The sequence below is a fragment of the Gigantopelta aegis genome, chromosome 2 (genome assembly GCF_016097555.1).
Source record: "Gigantopelta aegis isolate Gae_Host chromosome 2, Gae_host_genome, whole genome shotgun sequence".
Classification (NCBI taxonomy): domain Eukaryota; kingdom Metazoa; phylum Mollusca; class Gastropoda; order Neomphalida; family Peltospiridae; genus Gigantopelta; species Gigantopelta aegis.
In genome coordinates this window covers 39588803-39610292 of record NC_054700.1, presented here as the reverse complement: position 1 = coordinate 39610292, position 21490 = coordinate 39588803, and the positions used below count along the sequence as shown (strand labels likewise).

The following is a 21490-nucleotide window of genomic DNA, read 5'->3' as shown; positions in this document are numbered from 1 at the left end:
CGTAACGGCTTCGGCAATTTTTGTAACTTAACGGAAAATGTCGAAATGCACCCCCAGCACCCTCTCACTGGAATACAAATAACGCAGAACTATCTACAATAATAATCCATTGTTCATCACCGGGAGGATTCATGATGCAAAACATGACATTAAAAATATTCATGCACTAAAATAGCAGCCACTTCTTTGTCAAATTCAAAATATAATGTCACGTCTTAACCTGTCGGTTATCTTTATTGGATGTTTAAATCAAATTACAAAAAATAAAAAATAGTAGGAGTATTTAATTCAAGGTAAAACTGTTACATTTCACAAGAAAAATTAACATTTTTGACACTGAAAAGGGCATGCACATTTAAATTACTGTATATTGAATACTGGAAAGGGAACACACCATGTTTATATATTTGTATATGACAGCAGAGGGCACGTTTAAATTACTGTATATTACATTGGAGAAGACACACATTATCTTAGTTTACATAATTATATAATAAGCATACTGCATGTGCAGACAGTTTAGCAGGGAGGGGTCTAGAAATGTTGTTACCTATGTTTATGGGTGGGGGGAGGGGGGGGGAGAGGTAGAGTCAGGATGATTTATAATAAACAATAGAGCACATGTCCATTATTTAACAATACAGACAATAAAAGAATAAAACAACAATAAATATTCAACCTGTAATCATCAGCCACCTGTCTTAAGTGGTCGATTTTGTCTACTACTTTGTGTGGCTACTTAAGACAGGTTTAACTGTACATCTGTAGCATGTCATAAAACTGACAACAATGCAAATGTAAGCAGAGGTAGGACTAGATTGTCAATTTGTAGAGTGAACGCTTCATAACAGGATACCAGGATCACAGCTATTGTCAGGAATAACACATTTGGAAGTGCCAGTATGCCTGAAATTAAACAACAGTAAATTATAATAAAGCAATACATGACCCCTACCAGACCCAACAAATTTCATTTCATTTCAACTTATCTTCGTGCTTATATCCAATTAAGGTTCAAGCACACTGTCATGGGCACACATCTCGGCTATCTGGGCTGTCTGTCTGTCCAGGACAGTGGGTTAGTTGTTAGTGATTAGTGGTTAGTGGTTAGTGAGAGAGACTGTAGTGGTCTTACATCTACCCACTGAGTCATTAAAACTCACTATCCTGAGCACACACCTCAGCTATCTGGGCTGTCTGTCCAGGACAGTGAGTTAGTGGTTAGTGAGAGAGAAGGGGGTGTAGTGGTTTTACACCTACCCACTGAGTTGTTAAAACTCGCTCTGGGTGGAAACCGGTATCGGGCTGTAAACCCTATACCAGCCTTATGTCCGATGACTTTACTACGACACCGCCGAGGCTGGTCCTACAAATTACCATATCTCCTAAAGTTCAAGGGCCATAACTCTGTGGGAATTGGGTAAATCACAATGAAAGTCAAACGTCTGTAACCCTATCTGATAAAACTATACACAAAATTACAGCTCAATATTTTGAGGTATTCCGAAAAAAAAGACCCAGAATTTTTTTTTTTCTTATCTCCTAAGTTCAAAGGCAATAACTGAAAAATGTGTAAATTGTAATGAAAATAAAGTAAAGTTTGTTTTATTTAACAACGCCACTAGAGCACATTGATTTTTTATCTTATCATCGGCTATTGGACGTCAAACGTATGGTCATTCTGACACTGTTTTTTAGAGGAAACCCACTGTTGCCACATAGGCTACTCTTACGACAGGCAGCAAGGGATCTTTTATTTGTGCTTCTCACAGGCGGGATAGCACAAACCATGGCCTTTGTTGACCCAGTTATGGATCACTGGTCGGTGCAAGTGGTTTACACCTACCCATTGAGCCTTGCGGAGCACTCACTCAGGGTTTGGAGTTGGTATCTGGATTAAAAATCCCATGCCTTGACTGGGATCTGAACCCAGTACCTAACAGCCTGTGGGCCGATGGCCTAAACACGACGCCACCGACGCCGGTCAAACTGTAATGAAAGTCAAATATGATCTGTAACAGTACTTGATAAAGCTATACACAAAATTACAGCAAAATATCTTAACAAAGCGAAAAAAACCCAACTGGAAATATGTCATTGTCATATACATGTGTTTTAAAAAGTTAAAAGTTTGTTTTGTTTAACGAGACATTGATTTATTAATGATCAACTATTGGTTGTCAAACATTTGCTCATTCTGACATATAGTCTTAGAGAGGAAACCCGCTACCTTTTCCCATTAGTAGTATGGGTATCCCATCTTTTATATGCACCATCCCACAGATAGGATATCACATACAACGGCCTTTGATATACCAGTCATGGTGCACTGGCTGGAATGAGAAATAACCCAAAGGGTTTAAATGTTTTAGACTAATAAAAAAACATTCTCGAGTACCGTATATTATTGATTATTGTATTATGTGCGGCAAAACAGGCAGACACTGTACACTGTAACAAACATATACCTTAGTTTTTGTACAGATGGATGGCCAATTACAAGCACAGACAGTGGTAGAGTGCTCACCTGATGTGTGGTCAGTCTGGGATCAATCCCCGCCAGTGGCAGGGCTCACCCTGTCCTTTGCTAAATTAGCCAATTGCTAATTTTTATACAAAGTGGTTCAACATTTAGTCTTTGGCTAATAAAATATTCTTTAAATGAACCACATTTTAACCATTTTCAAGGAAATACTCTATAAATCTAAAAATGGAATAAGTCAAAATGTGTTCCAGTGTGAGCCCAGAGTGGGCCCAATAAAGGCCGAGGTATGTGGGATGGTGCATATAAAAGATCCCTTGCTGCTAATACAAAAAAGAGTAGCCCATTGTATGACAGTTGGGTTTTTTCTCTCATTATCTATATGGGGCCTAATTCACTAAACTCTCGCAACTTTGCGATCTCGCAACTTTGTGATCTCACAGTACAATGCTAAAAGACTTGCAAAGAGGATGCTTTGTTGTCTAGCAGAGCCTAAGAGAGCTTTGTGAATTAGGTCCATGGTCTTTAACCATATGCCATGCAACCATAAATAAAATGCGGTGAGTGTGTGAGTCATTTGGTGAAACATTTCTTTCTTTCTATTTCTCGCTCCAGCCAGTGCACCACGACTGGTAAATCAAAGGCCATGGTATGTACTACCCTGTCTATGGGATGGTGTATACAAAAGATCCCTTGCTGCTAATCGAAAAGAGTAGCCCATGAAGTGGTCCAATAAAGGCCGAGGTATGTGGGATTGTGTATATAAAAGATCCCTTGCTGCTAATAAAAAAACAGTTGCCCATTGTATGGCAGTTGGGTTTTTTCTCTCCTTATCTATATGGTCTTTAACCATATGCCATGCAACCATAAATAAAACGTGCTGAGTGTGTGTGTCATTCCATAAAACATTTCTTCCTTCCTTTTATCAAAGTTCTGGTCTTTGTTAGAAGTGACTGCTTTGGCCACAGATTTCTATCTGATGATCTCTCATCACTATAATGGTATGTTTACCAAGTATACATTCTCTATAACAGCATGTAATTCACAATGTGACAGGAACATATTAAAATACTTGCCATTAACTGCATTTATGTTCAATACTAACATCATTTGCTGGTATTGCTCTTCACTTTATTAGAGTGCACACAACAACAAATGGAATATATAATATTATTATAGCATTAACTTTCCTTTTTAACACAAGAAGGCAGTAAACTGTTAAATGTATGGGGAAATATTCAAGAACCATGAGTATGGAATGTTAGCAACTGGTGGGTGGGGCATGGCATGATGTCAACAACTGGTGGGTGGGGCATGGCATGATGTCAACAACTGCTGGGTGGGGCATGGCATGATGTCAACAACTGGTGGGTGGGGCATGACATAATATCAGCAATTGGTGGGTGGAGCAGGGCTGGATGTCAGCATCTGGTGGGTGGGGCATGACAATGTCAGTAACTGGTGGGTGGGATATGGCTGGATGTCAGAAACTGGTGGGTGGGGCATAGCATGTCAGCAACTGGTGATTGGGGCATGACATAATGTCGACAACTGGTGGGTGGGGCATGGCTGGATATCGGCAACTGGTGGGTGGGTCATGACATAATGTCAGCAACAGGTGGGTGGGCATGACATAATGTCAGCAACTTATGGGTTGGGCATGGCTGGATGTCAGCAACTGGTGGGTGGGGCATAGCTGGATATCAGCAACTGGTGATTGAGGCATGATACTATGTCAGCAACAGGTGGGTGGGCATGACATAATGTCAGCAACAGGTGGGTGGGCATGACATAATGTCAGCAACAGGTGGGTGGGCATGACATAATGTCAGCAACTTATGGGTTGGGCATGGCTGGATGTCAGCAACTGGTGGGTGGGGCATAGCTGGATATCAGCAATTGGTGATTGGGGCATGACATAATGTCAGCAACAGGTGGGTGGGCATGACATAATGTCAGCAACAGGTGGGTGGGCATGACATAATGTCAGCAACTTATGGGTTGGGCATGGCAGGATGTCAGCTACTGGTGGGTGGGGCATAGCAAAATATCAGCAACTGGTGATTGGGGCATGACATAATGTCAACAACTGGTGGGTGGGGCATGACATAATGTCAACAACTAGTGGGTGGGGCATGACATAATGTCAGCAACTGGTGATTGGGGCATGACATAATGTCAACAACTGGTGGGTGGGGCATGACATAATGTCAACAACTAGTGGGTGGGGCATGACATAATGTCAACAACTGGTGGGTGGGGCATGGCATTATGTCAGCAACAGCAACTGGTGGGTGGGACATGGCTGGATATCAGCAACTGGTGGGTGGGACATGGCTGGATGTCAGCAACTGGTGGGTGGGGCATGGCTGGATATTAGCAAATGGTGGGTAGGGCATGACATTATGTCAGCAACAGGTGGGTGGGCATGACATAATGTCAGCAACTTATGGGTTTGGCATGGCTGGATGTCAGCACTGGTGATTGGGGCATGACATAATGTCAACAACTGGTGGGTGGGGTATGACATAATGCCAACAACTGATGGGTGGGGCATGGCTGGATATCAGCAACTGGTGGGTGGGCATGACATAATGTCAGCAACTTATAGGTTGGGCATGGCTGGATGTCAGCAACTGGTGGGTGGGGCGTGGCATGATGTTAACAACTGGTGGGTGGGGCATGACATAATATCAGCAACTGGTGGGTGGGGCATGGCTGGATATTAGCAAATGGTGGGTGGGGCATTACTGGATGGCAGCAGCTGGTGGGTGGGGCATAGCTGGATGTCAGCACTGGTGATTGGGGCATGACATAATGTCAACAATTGGTGAGTGGGGTATGACAATGTCAACAAATGATGGCTAGATGTCAGCAACAGGTGAGTGGGGCATGACATAATATAAGCAACTGGTGGGTGGGGCATGGCTGGATATTAACAAATGGTGGATGGGGCATTACTAGATGGCAGCAGCTGGTGGGTGGGGCATAGCTGGATGTCAGCAACTGGTGATTGAGGCATGACATAATGTCAGCAACTTATGGGTTGGGCATGGCATGATGTCTGCAACTGGTGGGTGGGGCATGACATGATGTCAACAACTGGTGGATGGGGCATGACAAACTGTCCGCAACTGGTGGGTGGGGCATGACATGTCGGCAACAGGTGGGTGAGGCATGGCTGGATGTCAGCAACTGGTGAGTGGGGTATGACTGGATGTCAGCAACTGGTGGGTGGGTGGTGCATGACTGGATGTCAGCAACTGGTGGGTGGGGTGGTGTATGGCTGGATGTCAGTAACTAGTGGGTGGGGCACGACTGGATGTCAGCAACTAGTGGGTGGGGCATGTCTGGATGTCAGCAACTGGTGGGTGGGGCATGACTGGATGTCAACAACTGGTGGGTAGGGCATGGCTGGATGTAAACAGCTGGTGGGTGGGGCATGACTGGATGTCCGCACCTGGTGGGTGGGGCATGGTTGGATATCAACAGCTAGTGGGTAAGGCATGGCTGGATGTCTACAAATGTCTGGGAGGTGTGGAAGGGTGTGTGTGTGGGGTGATAGATATACAGTGAAACCCCTCTAAATGGGATACCCATGGAACAAAGTAAAAAGTCCAGTTTACGGGGTATCCGGTTTAGACAGATTATTTTCTGTACTGATATTTAAATAGGGACAGTTAATTCCGGTTTACAGAGTGTCCGTTTTGAGCGGTCTTACTGTATATTATTTCACAAAATCTTTAGAGTAAGCGTGGGAATACTGTGCTGCCACTTCCATTCTGACGCCTATGAATACTCAAATATTCACAGAAAAGATTCAATTAGGTACGAGTATTACAGAAATTTGATCAGAGGAAAAGAAAGGAGTGTTTATCAGATATTACAGACATATGGCCAGGACAGACAGTCCAGATAGCTGACGTGTGTGACCAGGACAGACAGTCCAGATAGCTGAAGTGTGTGACCAGGACAGACAGTTCAGATAGGACAGACAGTCCAGATAGCTGAAGTGTGTGACCAGGACAGACAGTCCAGATAGCTGAAGTGTGTGACCAGGACAGACAGTTCAGATAGCTGAAGTGTGTGACCAGGACAGACAGTTCAGATAGCTGAAGTGTGTGACCAGGACAGAGTCCAGATAGCTGACGTGTGTGACCTGGACAGACAGTTCAGATAGCTGAAGTGTGTGGCCAGGACAGTGTGCATGAACCTAATTGGATATAAGCACAAAGATAACTGTAAATAAAATGCATGTAGCATACAGGTGACGAATTTAGTTCCACTGAAAATGAGTGCACCTTTTCTTTGTTGTTTTCTTGGAATCAGAACTGATTTAACTGTTAGGTCATTCAGTATTAAAAGGGGAGGATGGGATGGCAACTCCCATAATTATGGTGTAAAAACACGTTCTCGTTCCAGTCAGTGCTCTACAACTGGTGTAACAAAGGCCGTGGTATGTACTATCCTGTCTGTGGGATGGTGCATATAACGGATCCCTTGCTGCTAATCGAAAAGAGTAGCCCATGAAGTGGCGACAGCAGGTTTCCTTTCTCAATATTTGTGTGGTCCTTAACCATAAATAAAATGTGTTGAGTGCGTCGTTAAATAAAAATTTCTTTCTTTCTATACTAAGGTTTAATAAGATTTGCCTCCCTTTTTCAGACCCTTGAAGAAAAGAGCGGTAAGATTTGGCGAGCTTGTTATTTCTTTCAGTAGAATATGTCAATGGGGCAATTCTTTTCTTCTAAGGTAGAAAGTTAAATATTGTTTTTCTGACTTAATTGCTACATTGTGTTGAGATTACTGCAGCCTTTGCTATCAACCATACCCAACAGAGTTATTCCCCTTGATCAACAATGCGATTGGTCAACTGGCATAGCTCTCCCTACATTTTACAACAGATACCAGGGAAGGAAGGAAATGGTTCATTTAACGACGCAAACAACACATTTTATTTATGATTATATGGCGTTGGACATATGGTTAAGGACCACACAGATATTGAGAGAGGAAACATGCTGTCGCCACTTCATGAACTACTATTTTCAATTAGCAGTAAGGGATCTTTTATATGCACCATCCACAGACAGGATAGCACATAACCCAGCCTTCGATATACCAGTCGTGGTGCACTGGCTGAAGCAAGATATAGCCCAATGTGCCCACTGACGGGGATCAATCCCAAACCAACAGCACATCAAGCGAGAGCTTTACCACTGGGCTACATCTTGCCCAGATACCAGCCATGTAGCTTGGTCTGGACTGGGTGTGTGTATTGAATATGTGTCGATCCTATTGTCTACACTTTTTTTTCTTTCTGGATGCACTGTAATAAAATAGATTTAGACTGGGTGGGGTTGGGTGTGTGGGAGCAATGGGTGTCATCCTGGAATACCTCTGGATTTATAGCAGACGTGATAAAATAAAATGGATGACGAAGGAAAGAGAGGGGTGAGGTAGGAGGGTGTAAATGACTCCTTGTCCACATACCAAGTTTTAAGGAAGGTTTTGTCAACAGGAACAAGACTGCTAAGTTTAAGAGTTGAACTCACCGAGTAGAGCCAATAGGAAGAGGAATGCCAGCTGACTGAGCACACAACAAAGTGTTCCTTCTATCGTTTTCTTTGTGCCTGAAAAGAAAAAAAACACCACAACATACTATGTTACATAATGCACTAAATTATATCAGGTGTACCGGGAAAAAACGAAACAAAAAACCCTCCTGAATATGGAATTATTTAAAAAGTATTAAAACTGTTATTTTTATACTTCACACCAATTACTATATGGATATTTGTCACCTTCAGTGAAACCTTTAGGCTAACAGGTCAATTATTGTTAAAATAGCAACAGATTCAAAATTGCATTTAAAAGAAATGCAATGCCAGACAGGATTGACAGAAGTGCAGTGAGCGTTGCATTGCTTTTGATATACCAGAATGAGAAATAGCCCAATGGGTCCACCGACGGTGATCAATCCTAAACCGACTGCGCATCAGTTGAGTGCTTTACCACTTGGCTACATCCCACCCTAGGTGAAAGGAAAAGGGAGAGGGAGGAGCTTGTTGTGCTACCTACATGTGCAATGGCTTAGCATGACAAAGCATTGTCTGGCTTATAATATAATTGCTGAATATAGAAAAATTTTAAGGAGTTTATTTCACTTTAAATTTTGAAGTTAAACATTAAAAAAAAACCCTGAATGGATGAAACTCCTACCAGGCCACTTGTGACGCCCAAACAAAGATCCACCAACAGAAGCTGCCGTATCTCCAACTGCAAGGGAGAGCACTCCACTATATAGTGGAAGGAGTGACACTGAAATATAAGTATGAGTAAGGTATAAATTACCACTGAAAATTAATAGAGGTGTATGGATGTATGTATCAAAAGATCCACCAACAGAAGCTGCTGTATCTCCAAATGCAAGGGAGAGCACTCCACTATAGAGTGGAAGGAGTGACTTTGAAATGTAAATAGTCTTAAGGCATAAATTACAACTGAAAACATAATATAATAGAGATGTATCAGTATGATGATGGTAATCATGATACAGTATTGAATCACGATTCGTGGTCCATTGAACAATGCATCGATTTAGGGCAGGTGTATTGATTTATATATGATATATGTTTCAATAAGTTTGAAATGTACAAACATGCAAACATATTCGAGGAATGATACCAAAATTCCAGCTGCAGGAATATTATTTCTAACATTTAATGTGTCTGCATCTGTAAATGTCAGGGCTAGCTCTGGCAATCACCAAATTTAGAAACAACTGACACATTTTATTTTAATAATAATTTCATTTATTTTCTATTTTTGTAGTTTAATAAATAATTTAGAAAAATGTTTTGCTCACCCAGAGCTATTACTGAATATATAATACAATTTTCTTTTACATGCACTTTCCCATAGACAAGACAGCACATACCACAACCATTGATATACCAGCAATGGGGTACTGGTTGGAATAGGAAAAGAATGTAGACTAAAAGCACCAGAGTGACTGACTGACTGACTGACTGACTGATTGACTGACTGTCTGACTGACTGACTGATTGACCGACCTGTGTTACAAATACTGTATGAGATCCAGATAGGGGCAGATAACCCCAGCAAGAGGTAGATGTGAGTGAAGATACACTTCCCAGCATCCTTCTCATCCACAAACAAGCGGAACGCCTCGTCCAGGACTGGTCCTAGTGGGGGTACTTTCGCCACCCGAATAGCCTGCAGTCAGAGGAAAGGAATGTACGTTTACTAACATCATCTGGAAAATTATAGGTCTGTTAATAAATTAAAACATACTAAATTTTATGTAGACAGTAAAGCCACCAAATTGTGTGGGTTTTCAAAAAAGGTAAAAAACAAAAAAGAAATGTAATATTTGTTTCACAACACCTCAGCACATTTTAAACAATAGCTATTATAATTCGAGGTCTAAAGTATCAGAGAGAAAACCTATAGAACAGTGAAAATTCTTCATCAGGTCCTAGTAACATGTGTTTTCATTATTACCTCTAGAATGTAAACACTAAATCACTTTCTAATGAAGTTTTTATTTTTACCTCTAGAAGAAAGAAAGCCTACATCACATCCTACAAACAAGCAATTTAATGATTACCTCTCATGTATTCTTATGATTACCGCTCGAAGAAAGAAAACCCAACATCACATCCTAGTAAGACATATTTTAATGATTACCTCTAGAAGAACAAGAACAACTAGTGCCACGACTGATCCCAGGAACAGGAAGCTGACATCCAGTATAAGACCCGGGGCATACACACCCAGGGCCAGGAAGTGGAAGTACTTGCGGATCACAGTCGAATGACGGGATTCAACTTGCGTTCTTGGTGCAATGTTTTTGATATGAATATAGTTTAAAGGATGGGAATCTGTCTGTATCATCCGTGAAATACGTCTGTTGTCATCAAACTTTGTTATCCAGACAACGGCTACAGCTGTGACACTGCAAACCAGCCAGTAAAGTAATAAAAATATCTGAAATAAAGATTATAAAATAATGATGTCTACATTTTTGTTAAAGGCACATTTTCAAATTTGCAAGTGTTGTATTTCACTATTTTTATATGCATTTGTGATAAATAACTAAAATTAATTGATCCTACATTAAATTTTTGCATAATTAACTTCAGAATATAAAAACTGTAAAAACAGTGGTTTCCTCAAAACTCAAGGATGAAAAGCATAAAGTACACTAAAATATCTTAATTGCATATCCATTAAAAAACCAACCAAGAAAGAAAGGAATGTTTTATTTAACGATGCACTCAACACATTTTATTTACGGTATATGGCGTCAGACATATGGTTAAGGACCACACAGATATTGAGAGAGGAAACCCGCTGTCGCCACTTCATGTACTATTCTTTTTGATTAGCTGCAAGGGATCTTTATATGCACCATCCCACAGACAGGGTAGTACATACTTTGATATACCTATCGTGGTGCACTGGCTGGAACGAGAAATAGCCCAATGGGCCCACCGACTGGGATCAATCCCACTTCTTTAGTAGTATGGAGATGCAATTCAAACTGTGACATCATGCATTAAACGTTTGGTCATCATTATTAGAAAAATTGCAATAACATAAATTTGTAAATAGTAGTAAATGAAATTATTTAGATGTAATATTTTGTAGGGATGTAATTCCAGGTATAATCTTTATATTTCACACAAAGTTAAAAAAACATTTTTGTCATTATGCAACTGTGAGACTACCCCTTTAAAGTTTTCAAAATATGTACTTTATCTGTTTCACACAAAATGCAATTTGGGGTTAATACAAACATTAGAATAACATTAGATTTGCCCAAATTCATAATTTGAACAAACAAAATAAATCTGAGTATCTTTTGAATTTACTGACATCTATAGATGTTGATTAAGGGGTAATACTTCACTGGTTGGAAAATACTATACTAAAGGAATATTCTTGAAAAATTATCTACTCACTCTTTTTTGTTTAGTAAATAAATATATTAGAATCCACGAAATAGGGTCCATCTTCAAATACAAGTAGAGTGCTGGGAAAGCAAGAACAAGGGCCACAACTCCATACGTCACAAAGAAAAACAATGGTTGTCTATTGTTGTAAAAATAAAGAGCTGCAGTTGTTGCCATGGCTGCACTGAAGAAACCAATCTAACAAATATAAAAGTATACACATGGAGTTAAATATATAATTACCCGGTATGTATAATTAGGCACCTAGTTCATCAAAAATGCTAAAAGTAAATGATATAAGTTACGATTTTGAATGAATATACATATGAGTTTTTCCTTTCTGCATTTCTTAATACAGTTTTGTCTATATTACACCAGAAAATATAGAATTTTAAACTCTTTATCTCTTTTTTTTCTAACAATAGACACATGTAGTTTTAAGACAATTATAGTTACGGTATGTGAAAAGCATATGATTCATTTGAATTTTAAAAAGGGACTGTTTAAAGTGTTAATTGCCAAATACAAATTTAATGAAAGTGGAGTTTTGAGAATATATTTCGTAATAAATTTGCAAAACTATTGATTACTTGTAAAGTGTCTTAATTCTGTTCCATCATATTGTAGTAACAAAAACCTAAATCAGGAGAGGGATAGGCATTAACATAAACAGAGTTCACCTGCAAAGAATTCTAAATGTATACTTACCACTGCAACAACACTCACATCCTGTGGAAGCTCGGTGTTGTTTCCCTGTAATGAGAAAAATGGAATGTAAAAACCCCCCACAAAAACAACAGAATTATTAATTCAAGAAATGTGAAGTGCTTAAGCCATCAGACTTAAGGCTAGTAGGTACCAGATTCACAATATTAACAAGTGTCTGAGACAGGATATGCTCAGTCTCCTCACTTACCATTAACAAGTGTCTAAAACAGGATCTACTCCTTACTTACCATTAACAAGCGTCTGAGACAGGATACACTCCTTACTTACCATTAACAAGTATCTAAGACAGGATATTCTCACTAACCATTAATAAGTGTCTAAGACAGGTTATACTCCTAACTTACCATTAACAAGTGTCTGAGACAGGATACATTCCTCATTTACCATTAACAAGTGTCTAAGACAGGATACACTCTTCACTTACCATTAACAAGTGTCTGAGACAGGATACACTCTTCACTTACCAGTAACAAGTGTCTGAGACAGGATACTCTTCTCTTACCATTAACAAGTGTCTGAGACAGGAAACACCCCTCACATACCATTAACAAGTGTCTGAGACAGGATACACTCTTCACTTACCATTAACAAGTGTCTGAGACAGGATACACTCTTCACTTACCATTAACAAGTGTCTGAGACAGGATACACTCTTCACTTACCATTAACAAGTGTCTGAGACAGGATATTCTTCTCTTACCATTAACAAGTGTTTGAGACAGGAAACACCCCTCACATACCATTAACAAATGTCTGAGACAGGATACTCTCTTCACTTACCATTAACAAGTGTCTGAGACAGGATACAGTCTTCATTTACCATTAACAAGTGTCTGAGACAGGATACTCTTCTCTTACCATTAACAAGTGTCTGAGACAGGAAACACCCCTCACATACCATTAACAAGAGTCTGAGACAGGATACACTCTTCACTTACCATTAACAAGTGTCTGAGACAGGATACACTCTTCACTTACCATTAACAAGTGTCTGAGACAGGATACATACTTCACTTACCATTAACAAGTGTCTGAGACAGGAAACACCCCTCTCATACCATTAACAAGTGTCTGAGACAGGATACACTCTTCACTTACCATTAACAAGTGTCTGAGACAGGATAGTCTTCATTTACCATTAACAAGTGTCTGAGACAGGATACTCTTCTCTTACCATTAACAAGTGTCTGAGACAGGAAACACCCCTCACATACCATTAACAAGAGTCTGAGACAGGATACACTCTTCACTTACCATTAACAAGTGTCTGAGACAGGATACACTCTTCACTTACCATTAACAAGTGTCTGAGACAGGATACATACCTCACTTACCATTAACAAGTGTCTGAGACAGGAAACACCCCTCACATACCATTAACAAGTGTCTGAGACAGGATACACTCTTCACTTACCATTAACAAGTGTCCGAGACAGGATACACTCTTCACTTACCATTAACAAGCATCTGAGACAGGATACACTCTTCACTTACCATTAACAAGTGTCTGAGACAGGATAATTACCTCACTTACCATTAACAAGTGTCTGAGACAGGATACACCCCTCACATACCATTAACAAGCGTCTGAGACAGGAAACACCCCTCACTTACCATTAACAAGTGTCTGAGACAGGATACATACCTCACTTAAAATTAACAAGTGTCTAAGATGCACTCCTCATTTACCATTAACTGCCCGAGATGATTTTTTTTACCATTAAGAGACAGAATACACTCCTCACTTACCATTAACAACTGGCCGAGACACTTTTTTTCAGTTTCCATTAACAAGTATCTGAGACAGAATACAATCCTCACTTACCATTAACAAGTATCTGACAGGATACAGTTCTCACTTACCATTAACAAGTGTCTGAGACAGGATACAGTCCTCACTTACCATTAACAAGTGTCTGAGACAGGATACACTCCTCCATGTTATCAGTGAGACAAGTTGAACAAGCACCACTATCTCACCAACTGAGAAACTCTTGGGGAGAATCACAGGTATTCTACGTACACACAGGTGTGACGAGAGACAGAGCAAAACCAACAGGACTATATTCACAGGTTCTGAAAACACATAACAGTATACACTTCATTAAATAACTTAAAAAAAGAAAAAAGAAAGACATGTTTTATTTAACGATGCACTCCACACATTTTATTTATGGATATATGGCATCACACATATGGTTAAGAACCACACAGATATTGCAAGAGGAAACCCGCAGTTGCCACTTCATGGGCTACTCTTTCCGATTAACAGCAAGGGATCTTTTATATGCACCATCCCACAGACAGGGTAGTACATACCACGGCCTTTGATATACCAGTCTTGGTGCACTGGCTGGAACGAGAAATAGCCCAATGGGCCCATCGATGGGGATTGATCGCACACCGACTGTGCACTGAGCGAATGCTGTACCACTGGGCTACGTCCCGCCCCTTTGATAACTTAAAGTCAAAACTGTATATTTTCATTCAAACACTTCATTTTGTTATAGCCATAAACTTCATGCCAAACATTTCTCAACAGTACATTATTACCCATACAGTTCATTTCATGACAACAGGATATTACCCATACATTTCATTTCATGACAGTCGTACCAGTAGATACAGATTTATTTCATGACAGAACTGTATATTTTGATATAGCAAATAAAACAGTATTTTATCATCCATACAGTTTATTTCATGACATAACAGTATATTATTAGTTACCCATTACAGTACTTTCCAGTAGCAGACATAACTTGGGCAATAAAAAAAATGATTTTATGTATCAGTACATGATCAGTTGATAAATTATATACAGTGAAACCCCTCTAAACTGGACACCCTTGGGACCAAGTAAAATGTTTGGTATTAAGAGGTATCTGGTTTAGAGAGGTTAAGTTCTGTACTGATTTCTTAAAAACAGGAAACATGTCCGGTTTTCAGGGAATTCCGGTTTATAGAGGGTCTGGTTTTGAGAGGTTTCACTGTACAACAGTAGGACAGTGTCTGAATACTGACCCAACCTGACAGATAACGGTAACAACCAGACCAAGGTGAAGGCCAAACAAGGATGTCTTGAACTCGATAAAACTGTTGTCGACGATATCAAGGAAAACACAAGGTCATTTGAAAGGGTAGCAGCATCTGAAGAAAGAAAAAGTAGAAAAAGTAATAGACTACGTTCGTTTTGTTCATGACACCACTAAACATATTTATTTATCATCAGCTATTGGATGTCAAACATTTGGTCATTCTGATACAATGGTGTTAAGAGATAACTTGCTACATTTTTCCATTAGTAGCAAGGGATCTATTATATACATTTTCCCACAGAAAGACCAGCACATACCATACCATGACATATCAGTCGTGGTACACTGGATGGAACAAGAAATACATGTAGCTTAATGGGCACACTGATGGTGGGGGGGGGGAGGCGATCATAAACTGACCGGTCATCAGGCGAGTGCTTTTCCACTACGTTACATAGACATGTACATCCAACAGCCGATGATTAATTAATCACGTGCTGTAGTGATGTTACTAAACAAAATATGCAAACTTTAACTTTTTAACTTTCATACACATGTAGATGTCTACCATAACTATATTTTACTTTTTTCTGGTTTCATTTCATTTCGTTTATACTCTTCTTTTTTTTTTAATCCAGTTATGGTTCAAGCATGCTGTCCTGGGCACACTCCTCAGCTATCCGGACTGTCTGTCTAGGACAGTGGGTTAGTGGTTAGTTTGTTATTAATTAGTTACAAAGAAGTCAATGTACGCGGCATTACACCTACCCACTAAGTGTTTAAACTCACTCTGGGTGGAAGCTGGTACTGGGCTTTGAACCCAGTACCTACCAGCCTTATATTTGATGGTTCAACCACAAACAAGGAAGGAAATGTTTTATTTAAGGGAGCTAGAAAACCCACAGTCACCACTTCATGGGCTACTCTTTTCGATTAGCAGCAAGAGATCTTTTATATGTATCATCCCACAGACAGGGTAGCACATACCATGGCCTTTGATGTACCAGTCGTGGTGCACTGGCTGAAGTGAGAAATTTGATGGTTCAATCACAAACAAGGAAGGAAGGAAATGTTTTATTTAATGATGCACTCAACACATTTTATTTAGGAACCCACTGTCACCACTTCATGGGCTACTCTTTTCGATTAGGTCATGTTATGTCATAGGGTTTTACGTGCACATTCAGAACAAGCTGTTGTAGCGCACGCCTGTCGTGGGCACAAGAGCCGGGCTTGGCCGGCTCCTCCGTCCATGACAGGAAAGGTGCGGGGAGGGGAGAGGAGGGACCGCCTGCACTGGCAGGTGCAAGGGAGCACCAGCAGCCCGATCAAATCGGTAGCAGGCGGGTGGGGGTGGTGGTGGTGCTATGGAATTTGAATGGAGCAGTTAAATGCCAGAGAAAAGGGTGCGCAATTTTGACTGAGGGAATTTGGCGCAATTTTGAACGGTCGGTCGAAAGGTAAATGGCCGAGCTAATATAGGTTTTGATATTAGTGAATCGAGAGTAGCTTGTTAATTTTAGACCTTTACGATGCTGCGGTGTCTCCCTAGGTTGCCCATAGGGCCCTTATAAAGACCGATTAGCATCATGGGATCTTTTATAATCCCCATCCCACCGACAGGATAGCACATACCACAGCCTTTGATGTACCAGGACCGGCCATCGGTCTACAGGCTGGTAGGTACTGGGTTCGGATCCCAGTCGAGGCATGGGATTTTTAATCCAGATACCGACTCCAAACCCTGAGGGAGTGCTCCGTAAGGCTCAATGGGTAGGTGTAAAACCACTTGCACCGACCAGTGATCCATAACTGGTTCCACAAAGGCCATGGTTTGTGCTATCCTGCCTGTGGGAAGAGCAAATAAAAGATTCCTTGCTGCCAGTCATAAAAGAGTAGCCTATGTGGCGACAGCGGGTTTCCTCTAAAAAACAGTGTCAGAATGACCATATGTTTGACGTCCAATAGCCGATGATAAGATAAAAAATCAATGTGCTCTAGTGGTGTCGTTAAATAAAACAAACTTTATTTTGATGTACCAGTCGTGGTGCACTGGCTGGAGTGAGAAACAACCACAAACACTACCTGCATGTACATGTAGGTTAGTTTTACTGTTTTTAAAATTTTCAAAAGAACCCTTTTTATTTAGCTATTGCCTGCATGGTTATGTGTTGTTGCATAAATATGCCCACAAAAGCAATTCTCCCTTCTTTGGAGCATGTCACAATCAGCTGACTGACAAACCTTGAACTGTAATCCAGGTACGGTTACCTAATCAGTTACAAAGGACCTTTTCACCAGATTAAGAGCTGACTTAAAATTACCCTAATCTGTTTCAAGGTACCACAATGTGCTACTACATGTATATCAAAGAATGTTGGTAAGGATTTAGTCACAGCTGATTCAGCAAATTATAGGATTTAGAAAATGGTGTAATATTACAGGCACAGCTTTGTGCTACTTTATTACATGGGTTTGGGAAGTGATATTTAATTTTCCATAAGGCCATGATTAAAAAAAACAAAAAGTTTAAAAAAAAACATGAATTTGATTTTTTTTCCAACTTTGACTTTTAAGGGGCACGGATGCGATCGCTCTTGTACAGCGCACCTAATTTCAATCTGGCGAGTAACACAGATAACACACGTTACACTTAAGTTTTTATAAACTGATCCATCATTTTAATATTATGAAGGCATTCCATTTAAAAAAAAGGTTTTATAAATATTTTTTAAAATGTCATGTTTCATTAAACATTATGTTTTTGTTTGTTGGGGAGGGTTGTTGTGGGATTTGTTGGGGGGTTGTTTGTTTGTTGGGGAGGGTTGTTGTGGGATTTGTTGGGGGGTTGTTTGTTTGTTGGGGAGGGTTGTTTTGGGATTTGTTGTGGGGGTTTTGTTTGTTGGGGAGAGTTGTTGTGGGATTTGTTGGGGGGTTGTTTGTTGGGGAGAGTTGTTGTGGGATTTGTTGGGGGGTTGTTTGTTTGTTGGGGAGGGTTGTTGTGGGATTTGTTGGGGGGGTTTTGTTTGTTGGGGAGAGTTGTTGTGGGATTTGTTGGGGGGTTGTTTGTTGGGAAGGGTTGTTGTGGGATTTGTTGGGGGTTTTTTGTTTCTTTTTTCGGGGGGGGGGGGGGGGGGGGAGAGGGGTTTAAAGATGATTTTAATATATAATATATTACAAGTCATTTATCAAACCATCCTTTGGACTTCGCTTTTTACAGAGATACTATTTTTGTTCCCACTTCAGTAACAACATAAAACTCATAAAGTGAATAAAATGTTTTAAAATTATTTCTAAAAGTAAATTACTACCAACTCTATAACAAGCATATTGCACAAGAATCTTATTTTTAATTTATGAAAAAAACTTTGATAGAAGGTCACCAAGGTGACAGCTAACTACAGAAAATAAACAGTTGCATAATGGTGGTACGTTTTTATTCAGATTAAAATAATACAATGGCAACCCACTCATGAAATGTGTAACACACTGTCACTGGTTTCGCTTGTTACGTCAAATCTTTATCCTCCTGCAACTCCAATGCCAAATCATCCATTAAATCTCATTTAACCCATGTGGCGCACAATTTGCTAAAACTGTCAAAAACATTGCACCATGAGACATATGGAATGTTTTCTTCGTGAACTCTGTGCAAAGCTTGGTCTCAAACAGAGGGCCATTACCAAACTCGAGAGTCACAACATTTACACATGCAACGACTTTGTGAACCTAACGGAAAGAGATATACGCAGTCTAAACTTGACCATTGGCCAGGCTGCGGCAGTTAGACAAGGGATACACAAACTGAAATCCGTATCCATGGTAATGACAAGCAACCCTCCTCACAGCAGTAAGTAAAGTTGGAATTTTTTTTTTTTTTTTTTTTTATTGTCCCCAGACCATTAGACAGTGCCAGGGTTGGGGAGCCCTGATACACCGCCTTACAATTTATCTTAAAATTAATATTCATACATGTGTAAACATACATACATATATACAAACATACACACATACATACGCATACACGCACGCACGTACGCACTCACATTACATTCTATTCTGATATATGCTGGTACAAATCAAAATAAAATAGTACTTCCTTTTATGCATGCCTTATGGTCCAGGACTTTTAAAAAAGAAAAAGAAAAAAGGGTAACAACGAGAGAAGAAGAAGAAGAAAAAGAAGGAAAACAAGAAGAACAAGAAGAATTAAAAAAGAGAAGAAGAAGAAGAGGAAGAAAAACCTAAAGTTGATAGTGAGTAACGAAGCAGAATTAAACTGATGATAATAACAGGAACAGCAGTCGGGCCTGTGTTGGAATGTTATATGAACATGCAATTACAAAATGTTTTTCCTTCGAGTAGATCGTTATCTAAGTGTAATGGGGGTTTTTCTCTTTCTTTCACTATATAAAAAGGTTGAGCCATTGTGCCCATTCTTTATTAAACTTTTCATAGTTGCAGTTTTTGAAATAAATATATTTCTCAATTTCAAATTTGTTTTGCAACACGTTTTGAACGGACGTGATAGTTAATTTTTGTTCATGCATTTTCGTACAGTATATATAATATTTAATGTTAATAATTAGCCAGTTAATTATATTAACGTTCTTTTTGTTAATAATACCAAACATAACAGTATTTTTGTCAAAGTGGACAACAATTCCTGTTTTGGACAAAACCCAGTCTTCTACAGCTTTCCATAAAGTATTAACCTGAGTGCATTCATAGAAAAGATGTTGTAGAGTTTCTGGGAAGTTATTACAGAATATACACATATTAGAATCTACATAATGAATCATATATAAAAAAGTGTTTGTTGCTAAAATCCGATGTAGGATGCAATACTGAAACCATAATAAAGTTGTATCATTAATGCTTTGGAAAAGTAATTCATAGTATTGTTCCAATCACTTGAGTCAAAATTAAATCCTTGATTTCTATATTTTATCTGCGCTTTTGGGATTATGTGTTTATGGTTGAGTATGCAATACGTGTCCGTACATCCCTGTTTACTTTTCAAAACAAGTCTTAACCTAAAAGGAAAAATTGGATTATTCACTTTTTTGAAATGATCGTCCTTAAATCACTAAATGTTGATATGAATGATTTCACAGCATTTATTAGTGAAACATAGCTAATGAAATTTGAATTAACATGATATTTTTCTGCAAATTGTTCATACTTTAAAAATTCTCCATAATCATCTACTAAATCGTTTATGAAGATTATACCTTTTTGGGCATAATGTTTATATAAAAATGGTTTATGATTTATAACTATTTCACTATTATGCCAAATATTAACTGATAAAATATCATCTACAGATTGTGACTTATGTTTTTGTTCAGTAGTTATCCAACTCAGTAATGTATTTTCCAAAACATGTTTGACATCTCATTGCATTTTTTAGAAATAAAAGGATCACCATATATTAATTATTAAATCGTTCTTTGAGATACCTGTAACGGATTTGAAAAGAGTAACCCACTTTGAATTGTTTAAAAACAGTCTTTGTATCCATGAACATTTTAACGAGTTTTTAAAATGATATATGTTTAACATTTTAATACCCCCTGCTTTATAACCTTGTGCTATTAAATCACGTTTGAGCTTTTCTGGTTTATTCTGCCAAATAAATTTATGAAATAGCGTCGTTATATTTTTTTAAAAACCTTTCCCTAGGTCTGGCAATGATATTAGCAAATATATTAGCTTGGGTATTATTAAGGTTTTAAGTACAGTTATTCTCCCCAAAACCGTTAATTTTCTAATGGACCATGATTTTATTAATTTTTGAAATTTCCAGTACTTTAATATTATAATTTAGATGCATATGCTCCAAGGTAACTGAGAAATTAATACCAAGTATACAAAAATCTGATGCCCCCCATTCCAACTTCCATCGTGTATGGTGAAAAACCTCGTTAAAGAACTTTTTACTTCCAATCCATATGGCTTTTGATTTAGAATAATTTATTTTTAAACCAGAAATACTTGCGTAATAATCTAAAACTTTAAATGTACCGTACAAGGACTCGGGAGATCCGTCAAGAATGAAGCTTGTGTCATTGGCGTATTGTGATATAAGGTATTCTTGGCCATCTATATCAATACCTTTAATGGCTTCGTTATTTCTAACAATAGCTAAAATTTCAGCACAAATAATAAAAATATATGGCGACAACGGGTCCCCTTGTCTACACCCCCTTTCTAGCATGAACGGTTCAGACAGAAAACCATTTTGCAATATTCTTGAT

At 39.1% G+C, this 21490-nt stretch overlaps 1 protein-coding gene across 1 annotated transcript in view; it reads right to left on the bottom strand.

Annotated features, from left to right (window-relative positions):
* Positions 1–269: 269 nt before the first annotated feature.
* LOC121385318 (dolichol kinase-like) overlaps positions 270–21490 on the bottom strand; it is a 41699-nt gene continuing 20478 nt past the window's right edge. The window contains exons 5-13 of the mRNA XM_041515955.1: positions 15217–15342; positions 14096–14268; positions 12172–12216; positions 11473–11661; positions 10196–10495; positions 9559–9721; positions 8705–8803; positions 8038–8115; positions 270–906 (exon numbers count right to left, since the gene is read on the bottom strand). Coding sequence (XP_041371889.1) covers positions 773–906; positions 8038–8115; positions 8705–8803; positions 9559–9721; positions 10196–10495; positions 11473–11661; positions 12172–12216; positions 14096–14268; positions 15217–15342 — 1307 coding nt within the window. The 3' untranslated portion in view covers positions 270–772. The remainder of the gene's footprint in view (positions 907–8037; positions 8116–8704; positions 8804–9558; positions 9722–10195; positions 10496–11472; positions 11662–12171; positions 12217–14095; positions 14269–15216; positions 15343–21490) is intronic.